Source organism: Poecilia mexicana, unplaced genomic scaffold (genome assembly GCF_051168715.1).
Source record: "Poecilia mexicana isolate PSO_F unplaced genomic scaffold, ASM5116871v1 scaffold_14, whole genome shotgun sequence".
Classification (NCBI taxonomy): domain Eukaryota; kingdom Metazoa; phylum Chordata; class Actinopteri; order Cyprinodontiformes; family Poeciliidae; genus Poecilia; species Poecilia mexicana.
The window spans coordinates 15,870,342-15,885,240 of NW_028263383.1; the positions used below are offsets into that span (position 1 = coordinate 15,870,342).

At 39.2% G+C, this 14,899-nt stretch overlaps 1 protein-coding gene across 4 annotated transcripts in view; it reads right to left on the reverse strand.

Annotated features, from left to right (window-relative positions):
* The window catches only part of ncor1 (nuclear receptor corepressor 1), a 70,454-nt gene that overhangs the window by 43,369 nt on the left and 12,186 nt on the right, over nt 1-14,899 (reverse strand). For all 4 annotated transcript variants that reach the window (XM_088012262.1, XM_088012261.1, XM_088012260.1 and 1 more), the window contains exons 3-10: nt 13,600-13,694; nt 13,251-13,461; nt 12,930-13,112; nt 12,239-12,352; nt 7,206-7,262; nt 6,074-6,126; nt 4,474-4,540; nt 150-322 (exon numbers count right to left, since the gene is read on the reverse strand). In XM_088012262.1, the coding sequence (XP_087868388.1) occupies nt 150-322; nt 4,474-4,540; nt 6,074-6,126; nt 7,206-7,262; nt 12,239-12,352; nt 12,930-13,112; nt 13,251-13,461; nt 13,600-13,694 (953 nt within the window). The remainder of the gene's footprint in view (nt 1-149; nt 323-4,473; nt 4,541-6,073; nt 6,127-7,205; nt 7,263-12,238; nt 12,353-12,929; nt 13,113-13,250; nt 13,462-13,599; nt 13,695-14,899) is intronic.

Below are 14,899 nucleotides of genomic sequence, written 5' to 3' on the forward strand. Positions count from 1 at the left end.
TGGTATAGCTTTAGCTTCACTCTGCTCAGATTTTAGTAAAGGAATGCTATGGTGTTGCGTTTTAGGAAATAAAATGTTTGTCGCTAATATAGATTTCCATGACTTCATCAAACCGGTGCAGGTGGCGAAGGATAATGAGCGACGCTCACCTTTGGAAGCGCTCCTGCTGCTCTCGCTGTTTGCGGATCTCGGGGAACTGCCGTTCGTAGTACTCCCGTGTTCTGCTCTCCTTGGCTTTACGTCTGGGGTTGTTCTCCATGCGCTCCACCTTCTTCTCCCATGCCTCCATCAGCTGGTCGTAGCGCTGGCAGATCTTCTGTTCCTGTGCACCGGGAAGGGGAAACGGCACTCTTGAATCAGGGGCGGTTTTTGTTCTTATGCAGGGTCGAGACAAGATCTCATCGGTTTGAAGTCTGTTGTCACCAAAGTGAATCAGAGAATCCGCAGCAGGATGTTGTTTTATATACAGGTGAGAAAAATAGAAGGAGTTCATTCACCATTTTAGGTCCATAATCACAGCAATTGACAGCATGTACTCCGACTATTTTTTTCTCAAGATTAATTAAAAAGATAAAAATTATGCATTATGCTTACAATAATTTTTGATGAATATCTGCTTTGTTAAAAAAAAAACAACAACTTGTATTTCTGTTTGTAAATTTTAAAATAAAGAGACAACATTTCTCTAATAAAGTGGATGGGTGCATTTTCTTCAGAAGGTAAATGCTACAAAAAACTATTTACTTTAGTTCTTCTGAAGCTTATTTACATACATTTAATGTCTGCATGCAGTGAGCTCTCTGAATTCAAGTTGCAATTTTTGTTTGGCCACACGGTTTTGCCCAATAAAGCGATTTGTGATTCTGAAAATGTGTAAAGTTCTTTTTTAATTATTCCATCAAAAACTGAAAAATTGTTCAAACCTGCATTTGTTATTGTATCTATAATGAAAAATATTAAATGTGTACTTTATTGTGTAAGGTCAAAAGAGACACATGGCTTAGATGCATAAGTTAAGATAATCTTTCAAATTTTTTATTTTCTGATCAACTTAAATTTATGACCTGAACTTGTTCCTATTTTCTCTCCTTAAAAGGGCAGCAGTACGCATTTTCCAGGCACAGTGCAATTTTGTAGCATTTATAGAGTTATAAAAATGTTGCATACATCAAATATGACTTAAAAGGAATATGACTTAGTAACGTAATGCCTTGAAATGGGGGCGGGCTGCTCTGTGAGGCGGAAGGCTCAGCGTGGAAGCTGCAGCTCCGGGGAGGAGATGCATGGAAAAGGCGGTGAGACCAAACATTTTGCAAACCTGAATGGTTGCCATGGATTCCTCAAACATGAACGAATGAATGAGCTTTACATGACAGGATGTAAAGCTCAAAAAAGTCAACTTTTACATAGCACTGCCTCACAATGTAATATTCAAAACTGATCAAAATCAAAATCTGCAGGTTTGACCTCAAACATCTGGAAAAGCCTGAGCAACAATAATGTTAACAAAACCGATCTCACCAACCATGGTCTACCAACCATGGTCACAACTATTCTCTGTAGGAGACCGAGCAACATGAGCACGTTATTTAAACAGTCAATGCAGCAGTTTTTCTTTTCTTTTTTTCCCTGAAAAAAAATGTAAACAAGTCAAGCACGCTGGTTGAGGCCAGAGCAGGAGCGAGTGAGGAAGCCATTTGTTGTGGGTTTCAGTTTGTCATCGACTCCATTTCTGTCTCCCGTCCCATTCACAATCCGCTCCGGTGCAATCGTTATGTTTACAAACCCTCTTCAACGGGTCATGGCATTTCTATTACACAAGTTTATTTTGAAATCATCAAATAAAAACACAGTCTGTTTACTACCGAGGTCAGGAAAACTACTTAAATCCATAAATGCCTTGACGGGAAAGAGTTAAAATGTTTTGGGAAGAGGCTAACAAGGACAGAATGGTCCTTTTTTCTTTTTTTCTCCGACCTTCTGCAGCGAGGGACCAACAATTCACCTTCCTCTTGGCACAAGGCCACCAGCGCTCTGCCATTGTTCACGGTCCAAAAGGTCTGCCTGAGCCCGACAAGGAGCTGCCAGAGAGGTTAGCCTCGCTGAACCGCAGCGACACAAAAAAGATCTGCGTGTTTAAACACAAGGTGATCCTGCAATATTTAAATAACCGATAAGGCTGCGGTTTGGCAAGGCACTTCTCAGAAAGGCTGTTTGATGTGACAATATTTATTATTCCACTGCATACAAGAGTTGTTATTGCCCCACACAATGCGTCCAAACAAACGGGGGAAACCGAGGCGTCTCCTGTTCCCTAAATAATACAGCGGCTGTATAATTTTACAGCTTCCACAGCCGTGACCCACAGAGTCCAAAGAGCCTCGGCGAGCAGGTCCTGCTTATCGTCGCCTCGTTTTGAAGCTGATCTGGTGCCGAAGCAGCAATGTGTGGCTTTTTTTATATGATTATTTGAACAGAAATGTTTGAAAACTTTTTTTATTTTATTGTTTTCTGACGTCTTCAGCTACATGCCACGAACACTTTCTGAAGACATTGGTTATAAATCGTATATATCATTACTGTAAAGATCCGACTTTATTTTGGGGCTGGAACTAAATTGTTTTAGTTATCAGTTAAGTCAGATTTTTAAAAAAATGGTGCCTCCTCCAGGTTTTTCTCTTAACCACTTAAGATTTTTCACACAATACCAGAAAAACAAAAGTATAAAAATAAATAATTAATTTTTAAAATATAAAAATAAAACATTTTATTGCCTAAAATACAAAGATGTAACATTCTTTTAATTATTCCACTGCATACAGTTGATTATTTGTAGCAAAGGAAGCGTCTCAGCTAAAAAAATACTTCCAACATGAAAATTTCAGCCCTTTCTGCTTGACTTAACGTCAACAGGATCCAGGATTGATCTGTTGATTATTTATTCTTTTAACCAATTAATAACCGGGTAGCAAAAGCTGCTTGGTAGGATTTATTTTCACAGAATTTGAAGTGGGCAAAGCTAAAACTATGCTACGTGAGGATTTCTGAGAAAGATTTTTTTTTCTTAATTACAAAAGGTTTATATTTTTTGTACAGTTTTGACGTAATTACATGTTGTTCTTTCAGAAATTGGCCTTTTTCTGTGTCTGTATACCTCTGTTAAAGATTAATCAATTACTAGATTCGTTGCTGATAACTGTTTCAGTCATAATACTTTATCTAAAAGTGCATCGCCGCATCATTTCCCTCTAAAGACATATCCGTGTGAACATCCATAGATAGTCTTTGATAAACTCGAGTCTTGGTCCTGCTGACAATATTTTTAAAGGAAACCGTTTTTCAGATGTTTAGTCTCTGTTTTGATACGGCTTGTTGATAATGCTGCTATGCAGTTCCAGTGACTGCCCCATCATAGCAGTTCAGACAGGAAGCTGCAGCAGTCAGAATCCACACAAGAGTTTTTCGGTGTGAGTCTGGGGAGTCCAAAGTGGGGCGCAGGGGCCATTTGCAGCCCTCAGAATGAATTTATGCGGCCCTTGACGACAACTGAAAAAATGTTTGCTGACTCAGACCATAACGCAAGTAGTTAGACTACTTTGACTGTTTCATTAACATATTACATGTCTGGTTTATTGCTGAGCTGGCAATACTAGACAAAAAAAGAGAAGAATTTTACAGCAATTTCAATAAAAAACAATGATATGCAAAATTTTGTGGCCCCCTGAGTACATTCAACTTGACATTTTTGGCCCCCATGGCAAAACGTTTGAACACCACTGGTGTAAATGTAACAGGTGAAGAAACACTTGGGTTATTAGGGAAAACATAACAAAATAATGCGAATGGCTGGTTGGTTTCAATCGCCTCCTTGCAGCTGGGGGAACGTCAGACATCAAATCCAGTTTTAAAAATGCCTTTAAGGAGACCAGATCCAGTTTTGGAGATCACATGAGGACATCCACGACCAAAAGAAAAAAAGAAAAAAAAATAGACTCTGAACTCCACTCTGCTGTCAAATATATTTCTCAGAAGTCATTTTGGATTAAACTGGCTCCAAAACAAACGTGACACCACATACCGTTGTTATCAGGTCAGCAGGTTTGTGTGGACTCATCAGATTTTAGCCAACAACACAGCTGCTCCAGTAAATCATTTACTTTTGAAATAATCTGCAACTAATTTACAGTGTTATGTTTACATTATAAGGTAAAAAGGAAGCATATCGTAAAGCCAAACTAAGTGCAGCCGGTCATTTAAAAAAAAAAGAAGAAAAAAAAAGGTAGGAATAAATTGTAACCAGTGCTTCAGAGGTCAGGTGAGGACAAGTGGTCACATGTTGTATTGTGCTGTGAGTGTTGCACCGACTATGGGAAAGGAAAGGAGTTATCATGTTGTGCCCATAATATCGAAACACTCAAACATAAAACAAGATGCAAGTTTGGCACCGTGTAACTCCAGGGTGAGGAAACTTACCCTTTGTTTACGTGCGTGGTTCCTCCTCTTAAAAAACAAAATCAGCTTCTTCCGCATGACTTGGTTTCTGAAACAAGACAGGAACCCAGTGAGTTGTCATGTTTATACAGGAATATTACTGATTGAATGCTGAGTTTAGAAAATGTAAAATATAATAATAATAATAATAATAATAATAATAATAATAATAATAATAATAATAATAATAAAAACACCTGTATGTGGCAAACTCAAAATAGGTTTTATAAACTTTGCCCACAGTAAAATTCAGGCATTTTAAAAGGACACACTTTGGAGATAAAATTAATACAAATGACCTAAAAAAAAATAAAAATAAAAAGACAATTTAAATTATTATTGGAATTACATTATGGTTGTTATTGATAATGTACTGGTGATAGTGTTCAAAGTTCTAGAAAAACTAAAATGAAAAAAACTTTTTTATTTTGAAATATTTCTCTCACACTCCTTATGACAACAAATCCTCCAATTTCAATAATATAGAAGACATAAGCCACCCTGTATTTCTATTACACACATAAATAAGTTATTGAGACATTGGGAATTATCACACTGAAACAATCCAAACTAATTGTCTGAAGGTAAATTACAATCCTGCGCAAATTTATTGCTTAAATATAAAATATAAAAAAGTCATAAAAAAATCTCTAAAACAAAATGTTCTTGGTAAGTTTTCTGGCATTTAACAAATACAAATAATTTAGCTAATTTTAGCTGGCCTAAAACAAGAGAAGTTTAGTCTGATGTAACTTCAGACAGTGGAAAGAAATGCATACATGTTTTTTTTTTTTATTAGGTTTAATAGCATGTCTGGTTTTAACTATAAATACCATTTTCCAACTTTAGGCTTTTAATCAAACATTAGATCAAACTTTATTACAAAACTGTGGAGTTTGAATATCCAGCACTCTGAAGGATTTCATACAGAAATGAAGCACTTTCTAAACTTTGGAAAACGTATAATTGAGATTCAAACGTTGAAGGATTTTAAGCACCTAAAAGTCAAAAAGTCTCCTATAAAATCCATCCAGCAATGATTTGTCCTTAAATGATTTGCGTATTTTGTGACACACACAAAATACCGGGAATTCTTCCGTTTACAAATGCTGTTGGGGTGTGTGTGTGTGTGTGTGTGTGTGTGTGTGTTTGGGGTGGGGGACAGTGAGGCCGTTGACCCTGAGAACGTGGCCTGTTCACTCGGTTCACACAGAATCGCTCTCTGTCCTGATAAAAGGCCGAGCCAGATGGGTCGCTCTCGTGGTACACGCTGATAAGAGCTCTTTTTTTTTGTTGTTGTTCCAGACGACACAGCCTTCAACCCCTCATGCAACCTATTCTGAACACACACACACAAACGCACGCACGCACGCACGCACGCACGCACGCACGCACACATCGTCGCTTCCTCTCACAGCCGCCGCTCTCCTTGGTGTGAGCAGTAGGTCAGCCAGGTGACTCAGCAATCAGATTAGACTGAATTATCAGAGAGGTTTATGAGACCTCGGGTCGGAGTTGAACGGTTTCCATGGCGAGCGTCTGCGCCGGCACGCTAACGAGGTGAATAAAAACAGGTACTCACGTTTTGATGTTGTCGTGGTACACCTTTGTGTCTGACGGCTGGTTGTACAAAGGCTATTAAAAAGAAGAAAAAGAAGAAGAAAATAATTATTACGGTTGCTGTGCAATATGTCATCCTTGTGCATTAGTGTTAGGGACACAACGAGAAATCCGCTAGCGACCGGTATTAGACCGTTTTTAGCTTGACCGACTCTGACCGGCGGAGCCAGACGGAAACTTCTCAATAAATGAGTCGTATGAGCCGCTACTAGCTCCTGCCAACAACAACATATGTTTTTTTTTTGTGTGTGTGGACACTGACACAATGCTAGGCGGTGAGGTGTCTGAACATGATGGAGGAAGAAAAGATGCGTGAGAAAGTATTTCTGACGTTTCCAAACATGTCTGAATATTATTTGAATTGAAAGAGAGAGCAAGATTTTCAACAGATAGCAAGAAGGGTAAAAGGAGGTTTAATGCTTTACATCTTTGAACATAATTTCATCGTACAAATTATACACAACCTTTTGTCTTTGATATAACATGTCAGTAAAAGTGTGTTTTCCAGGCATGTAATTCAGCACCACTCATTAGGAATTAAATGCCGTCCTTATTTACATCTTCCATCCTTAAACAGAATCGGGAAGCAGTAAAAAACGCAGAGTTGTATAATAACTAGTTACATTTACTTAAGAAGCATTTTAAAAACAATTTCCTTGTATGAATAGGTTTATTTTGCTGTATTTTGTTTTTTACTTTTGAGCAATTTTATTTTGAAGTACCACTAATTTTATTCGTTTACAATTCTTGGATATTTTGTAATTAGGTTATTTATTTTGGTCCTTAAAATGCCAAAATAATAATAATCATCTTAAGATATAATTTTTGAACATTTTTACAATTTTTTTTTTATTTTTTTTATCAGTTACTCATTACTTGAGCACCTTTTTACCAAATACTTTTTTTTACTCGAGTAATTTCTCAGACGGCTACTTTTTACTTTTGCTTGAGTAAAAATATGTTGAAGTAAGTAGTGCTATCCTACCCACCTCAAAAACAATCTAAACAAAATTTGAATTGGTGCATCTCTAATTATTTAAAATCCTTAAAGATTAAAAAAAAATCCATAAAATAACCACAATTAATTAACGTACCAGCTCAACTTTGGGGCCAAGACCTTCCAATATTTTATGGGCCTCCTCAGCTTTTTTCTGAAAAGAAAGCATTGACATCACAACAGACGCTTAATGAGTTACTGTGAACAGCTTAGTGATACAAATGACACTTTTTGTGCTACTTGGTGTCCTAATTGAAATAAAAATGGTCACTTTTACAATCACTAGGGTACCTCAAAATATTGTGATGAAATTTTAAGTTCATATCCCCAACCCCTAAGTGAAATTATTCCATGAAAAAAATCGAGAAACTCTCCGAACCTGCATAACGAAGTTTGGAAACATTCGTTGGTTCTTCTCTAGTGTAAGCCAAAATTATTAAGAGCCATTATGGACCATCCAACGAGCCATTTGCGGCTCTGGGACCGCAGGTTGCAGACCCCTGAGCTAGTGCAATAGCAAAAATCCTAATTAAATACAGTAATATTAATAGCTGCGACACATCAACACGTTGAAGAGTTTAAGGCCCCGAAAGCGCACAGCTGCACCAAGGGGGAAAAAGAGCAAAAAATGTTGATGCAAGAAAATAATTATGGAGGCTGGCAAGAGATTCTTCCTGGGTCAGAGCAGATTTTTAGCTGAGACAAGATCATTAGGAGAATAATGACTCAGTGTTTAATTTCCCGGGCTCATCTACAGACAAACAAGAGGACAAACAAGCGCAGCTGCCAGACTAACTGGCATGAGCGAGCGCCTTCACATCCTCCAGGGTTAATGGTTGACTGAGAAGGAGAAAGCGTCTCAGCACTCTCCGACCACAACGCTGTCTCGCAGCCATGAACTGCCATGACCCCCACAGAAATGGTTTTCCAACTCCGTGAAACGCAGCTCCTTTAGACCGAGGCTGTTCAAAGTGAGGCCCGGGGGCCATTTGCGGCACCTGGACTGATTTTTTTGTGCGACCACACTCGTCTTTCCCCTCCTCTGTCATTTTTTTTTTTTTTTACATTTCAATACACAAGAAAAAAAAAGAAAAAAAAACACATTGCTGACAAAAAAAATTAAAAAAGCAAAAAAATAAATAAATAAATAAATAAATAAACAATATTAAAATCGTAGGAAGCATAAGCTTATCATACAGTCACTCTTTTTTTATATAAGTACAGCAAATTATCAAAATCCAAAGCAGCAGAATCTTTCTTGTATATTTTCCTAAAATCATCTCCACAGAATTCCAGCTGAATCTGTAGACAAACCCAAAAGAAAACAATTAAACCTTATTGTATTCATCTAGTAAATAATTTCTAGACATTTTGTTTTTATTATTTTGGGTGAAAAACTGCTTGGATGCCTCACAACAACTATTCCACACCCGAATCCCTCTAACTGAAATCCACTTGTTTTTAATATTTGTTTAGTTTTCTTTTTAAACAAACCATTGTCTCTTAATTTATAGTTTATTTATTTCATGTTGAACCATGTCTGTGTGCAGCTTTTGTATATAGTCAATGATGTTCTGAGATCTATTAAATCAGAACATTTTAAAGCAGGGGTGTCAAACTCAATTTCACCGAGGGCCACTTCAGCATATTGGCCACCCTCAAAGGGCCACATTGACGGTACAAATCAGGAGTGCCCAGCTGCAGTCCTTCAGACTGCAACTTTTAGATGCATCCCTGCTAAAACACACCCCAGGCAAAAGGTTGACTTCCCTCATTAGCAGCAACTCAGTTCTGTAGAGCCTTATAATGAGTAAATGATCCAGGTGTGTTAGAGAAGGAACTCATCTAAAGTTGCAGATGGTAGCTCTGGAAAACTAGACTTGGGCACCCCTAGCATAAAATGTATGAAAATACAATGTTAAAAATAAATTGAACACCTCATATTGTTAAACAACTCTTTGGAGCTTCTGGTTAGGAAGCGCATTCAAAACCTTTGTTTGAAATGGCGCGTTAAATTCAAGTCTCCATTACAGACCAGAGAAAACTAAAGAGAATGCAACTTTGTGTTAATCCATTTGAGGAGCCGGCAGTTTATCTTGAGGAAATAAATGACGATGCAAAAGTTAATTAGATTGTTACATGCGCAGTGCGCTGCTCAACCACTGCGGAGGCAGTTACGTTACGCCACTGCGAAGAATTAAACACCGCTGGGAGTAACTCATCCAGCGGATTTAACAAATGGAGCCTTCTGGGTTCACGTTACCCAGGAGAGCGGCGCTCTGGAGGAGCTGCAGACGTAACATATGTCCGTTTCGGAGAAGCGAAAAAAAAAAAAAAATCCTTAAAGCGCACACCGGACCCCGCAGGGTAAAACACTCAGAGTTCAGTTGATCTGTTTGGATCAGACAGATCCAACTGACTGATGAATTAGCGCAGATTTTTCTGCAGATGGGAACCAGGAGGAAGTGCGTTCAGACCCCAGCGGGTGAAGTGATGTTAATTTAAGTGAAGTCGCTTAATTTAATTTATTAAAAGTTATTGGGGCCTCAGTCAGTGGTTTTTTTGTCACTACGGAGAAAAATGTAGATGCATTTATCTGCTTAATTTGTGATGGGATCAGGATTCACGGTGAATATTAACTAAACCGCATAAAATGCGGCTAAATAGCCGATGTTAATATGATTATAATTTCACGGATAAAAATAGTACAGGGCCAATTTTTTTTTTTTTTTTAATGTTGTCGGTCAAGATAACGGATAACAAAAAAAGTCTAGCGCGACCTGCCGCCCAGACACCAACTCACACACATCTTCATTCACAGTCTTACTTGTAAATCGATTTTTCTTTTCTTGGACGTTTTGATGTTAGCTTGTCGATGTCTCAGTTTTATTCGCTGGTAAAATCAATAAGCAGCTTGAGGTGACTCTGCTGCTCTCTAGTGGCGAGAAGCCGTAATGTTGGCTGGTAACAATCGGAATGCATTATGGGAGATGTAGTTTGTCGTCAATTCGTGCTCAAAACCTATTTTAAGTCAATCATGGACCTATAAAACGCTGGGGGGGCCACATAAAATGACATGGCGGGCCACATGTGGCCCGCGGGCCTTGAGTTTGACACATGTGTTTTAAAGTGTCCACTTCCAGAATAAAGTGTTTTTTTTTGTAGGAAACGTTTTCTGGTTTCCTTTTATTTTTATGGTGACTATGACAACATCTACTCATTGCCTTACTCTCTGAAACAAACCCATGTGAACCAAAGCCTGATGTTAGTTTCTCTATTGAAGCAGGTGTTTTTTAAACAAAGACCCTGTTTTTTTTTGCTGAAAACAGACTAAGTATTATTTCATTTTCTTTAGTCGAGCCCAAAATAAAAAGCAAAATTTGTTTAAATGAAATAGTTCATGCTTAGTTTTTTGGTGAGTAGATGAAAAAAAGAATAGAAACATTTTAAAAAAAATATTGGGTGATTTTAATTTTTAACAGGGTGACAAAAAGTTTGGACCCCACATTTTAAATGTAATCTGAAGTGAGTTTTATTAAGTTTTAATGGTCAAACTTTTTAAAGATTCCATTGAAAACACATCCCAAGTCTCTTCCACTGCAGCCAAATTAATAAAAAGAAGAAAAAAAAAGAACTACAAGAAAGTCCAGCAACAGTGGATACTAGGGCTGAAACGATTCCTCGAATGGTTCGAGTACCTCGATTACTAAAATTCCTCGAGGAAAATTTACCTGCCTCGAAGCTTCGTTAATTTATGTTTTATTAGTTAGCGCACCGTGTTCCGGCCGGGACTTCATTTGCGTTGCGCGGAGCTCTCACTTCCGCCTCTGAGTTGTTGACAAAAGCTAAGTCTCAGCGGCATAAAGTCCAATCTTCAAGATTGGCCCGTGGGGATTTTATTGATTGATGATAATGCCCGACTTTTTATCGTTTTTGGGGAACCAATAAGCATCCTTAAAATGACTGGGGGAATGCCTGGAGTACGGCAGCATTTCTCCTCCGGGGCTGCTGGTTGAAAGCGAACGGCGGGAAGAGCGCTGAGGTGAGCGGATAGCCTGAGCAGGGCGGGCGGCTGAGTAGCTGATGCTTACCGTGTAAATGTAGCTTTACCGACGAACCGCACAATAAATTTCATATCCCGGTCTGAAGAAACGGGTGGCGGAGCGCATCGTACATGGCTGGTAGATGAGTTTCTGAGTGTGACCAGTGAAGGTGTCGTAAATATCCCGTATTGCTTCCCCCCGTGTTCGTCCCCCGGTCTAACGGTTCGTCAGTCCGCTGGTCTATTTCCTCCCCTCCACCCCATCTTACGTTCGTTCATTCGCCCTCTCCTCCCACTCCAGGCGGCATTTCCCGTATTTTCAAACCCAAAGCGTGACAGGTTAGGTGGCAAGGTGAGTTTAATTAATCCATTAAACTCACTGAAGATGAATACATAAACTAAAAGCGGGATTGTAGACATTTTTTATAAGCATATTTGTGAGCCTGCCTCTTTGTTATTAAATTCAATATAATTTCAGATTTTTCTATAACTTTTCTTCTGGTTAACTTAGAAAGTGAGCTATTATTGTTACAGGTTAGTTTTCTAAACTACAAAAAAGCAACTGTTAGGGATGCTCAAATATGAAAAATTGGACTGATATTGATATCTGATAGTAACACCGGTATTATGCCAGATTTACCAATATTTCATTTTATAATTTTTTTTATCCGATTACTCGATTAATCGTAAGAATAATCGATAGATTACTCGATTACTAAAATATTCATTTACAACAGCCCGAGTGGATACAGTTGAATCATTGTTATGAGAACCAAAATCCAGTCGTGTTTTGTGGTCGGGATGTTTGAGCAAGAAGTAGAAAGATTCATAGTGGATTTCATAGTGGAAGCAACTTAATACAGCTCCACGGTGGTTCAAAGCAAACGTTTCAATTCAAAGCAGAAACAGGCAGAGTGGAGAAAAACTGAATTTAAAGAAACGGTTACAGCCCATCTGCTGCAAGGATCAAGAAGAATCGTTGTGGTCCCAGTTAAAAAGACAAATTAGCTTTATGGGTGGCTGCAGCCGAGACAGGAAAACTGAATAACTCCATCAGAGATGGGAGGCGGTGCGTTCGGAGGACGTACCCTGTTCTCATCGTAGATGATCTGAACGATGCTGCGGTGCTTGTGCTCCACCGGAGGAGGGGTCACCGGCTTTTCTGGCTCCATGGGCTTCGCTGCTTCTTCCTCGAGTTGTTGCTAGGAGACAACGTTGAGATGAGAAGTTCAGACCAAAAAGCTTAATATAAAAAAAATTTAAATTAAAAAAAAAAAAATCACAGTCAGTCACACATTTGAAAACTCTGGAATTTCAATGTTTATGTTTTTTTTTTTTTTGTGTGTGTGAAACAACATAAAGCACCTGAATAATCAGCTGATGCTCATTGGAGTCCTAGCAGTTCATTCATTTTGTATAGACTGATATTAACTGTATACACATTAACTTAATTAGGTACTGTGTGGCCAGCTATCACAAACAACTTTTAGGACTTTTAATTAAATACAGTAATATAAATGCATTATTTAGAATTAAGACATAATGTAAATTTCACTATTTTGCTACCTAAAACTCTGGCTATTTACAAAGCAGGTCTGTCTTGTTTTGTTTTACTGCCACTGGAAACAAGCTGGTTTGTTTTGTTTTTTTTTTTGCTTTTTTGTTTTCCCTGAACGGGATCATTATGAAACATTTCATTAAGGCCAAGGTTTCTTATACAACAACCTTTGTTTTCCAGCCTTGCCCAGTGACAAAACGCCTGGCTCGCTTTACCCCCACCTGCTTTTTCTTCAGCTTGGAAATCTGCTGTTCCACTTTCGCAATCTCCCTGTCCACGCGGTCCATGCTCTGAATCAGCTCCTCCTTGGACAGCTTGGAGGGAGACGTGTCCTGCTCTTCCCCCATGAGCAGCGCAGGTCCTCCCGGCGACGGGGACTCCACTTTGACGGTGAACGGAGACTCCTGGTGAACGAAATTTGTTTAAGAAACGAGAACTGTCAGGCTTGATTTCCTGCCAGTAACCGAGTAAAGTAATAAAACCTAGATTCGGCCGAGAGGGAAGAGAAGGACAGACTAAAACAATCAGGCTAAAACAATCACCTTTTTGACCTCTACACTGGCTCTTAAGCTGTCCTGTACAGTGTGGGGCATGGGCAGCACAATACCCCCAGCAGTGGGAGGGGTGCGGTTGATATGGGCCTCGGCAACGGTCTCCATGCGAGGGCGCTTGGCCTCCAGGGCCTCGTGCTCTGCCTGCGCTGTGACAGAGTGAAACTGCCGATCGTAATCATGGTGGCGCCTCTCCGGAGGCCTGAAGTGCAAAAGCAGACATGAAACGTATTTAGAGAACAGTTCACCACAAATTGTTTGTAAAATATGAACAAATCTGAACAGATCCAGGAGGAATTGAAAGAAAATCTGCTGCTTAGACGACGGGGTGAGAGAGCACCTTTCGACTCCGGGGTGGAACTCGGAGAGCAAGGACAGCCGTCTGCGGCCCTGTGGATCCTGCATGTGAGTGCGGTAGTCTGGGACGGGGAAATCCTTCAGGAGGAAGAGGAAGGAAACAGAAGACTTAGAAAGCAATCTGGTGAATTAAAAAAAAAAAAAAAAATGGAGGGGTCTCCCCACAAAAAAAACAAAACATGAATTCCTGCAAAATGAACAATAGCAGTTTAAACTCCACAAATTTCCCATCGAACCATTTCTACGTTTGAAAGTTGTTTTAATGAAATGACTGGAGGATTTTCTAGCTTTTCAGAGCATAGAGTAACATAGATCTGCCCTTCCCCTCAGCCTCCAGTAGCTACAAGAGGGCCACTACACATTTCCCTATTTTACAACAACACAACAAACTTGTTTTCTTCCAAAAGCTTTTTGTGTTATAAACGCACAACATTGAGTCTCGTGAGAGCTCCGTCTGCTCGTTCAGAAAACAAAGTAAAGGCGGACAGCTGTGAGCTTTCAAAACCAAAGCCGGCAGTGTGGGACAACCGGAGGCATCGACGTCAGCGCTATGGAGAAAACCTGGGCCAGAAGTTTCCTCCCATCATTCTTACCAAAACAATAATGACGGTCCAACGCTAAATGCTGCTGTCAGCTGAGCAGATGCTTCACATTTCTAATTTATGTGTTTTCACAACTGATAGTCCCTTTCGATTGAAGACCAAAATTGCAATATTTCTTATATTTTCAGTTGGTGTGGTTTGTTTCCACACAGCACTGTGTCAAATGAACTAAACCCTTTGAAAAACTCATTCACCTCCTCACCTGTGGTGGCGCTGCACCAAGAACCACTGAAGGAAACGACACGAAAGCCTACTGAGAACAACTTCCTTCTTCAGAAACGTAAACATAAATGGAGAGGTTGGAGAATTTCTCTTTTTGTCTCTGGTAAAAGACCTAGAGTCATTTCTCTCTGTACATTTGTTTTGGTTGTGTTTACCCAAAATGCTCTCTGGGCACATATGCATTCTAACCACACAAGCCTTCACTTCTATCAAACTGATCCCTCGGTGGACCAGAGTTCACTTCTTTTGGTCCGCATCAGAGATCTGTTGCACATTCACACCTCCCCAAGTGAACCAAACTTTAAAGCCAAATGAGCTAGAGTTTAATTAAAGTGAACTAAACAGGGCTGGTTTCAAACGCCATCATGCATTTTTACCCTCATCATTAAAGTTATTTCTACATCTTGTTTACTCTTTCAAATCTTGCGACTGGCTGAGGAGCAAAAAAAAAAAAAAAAA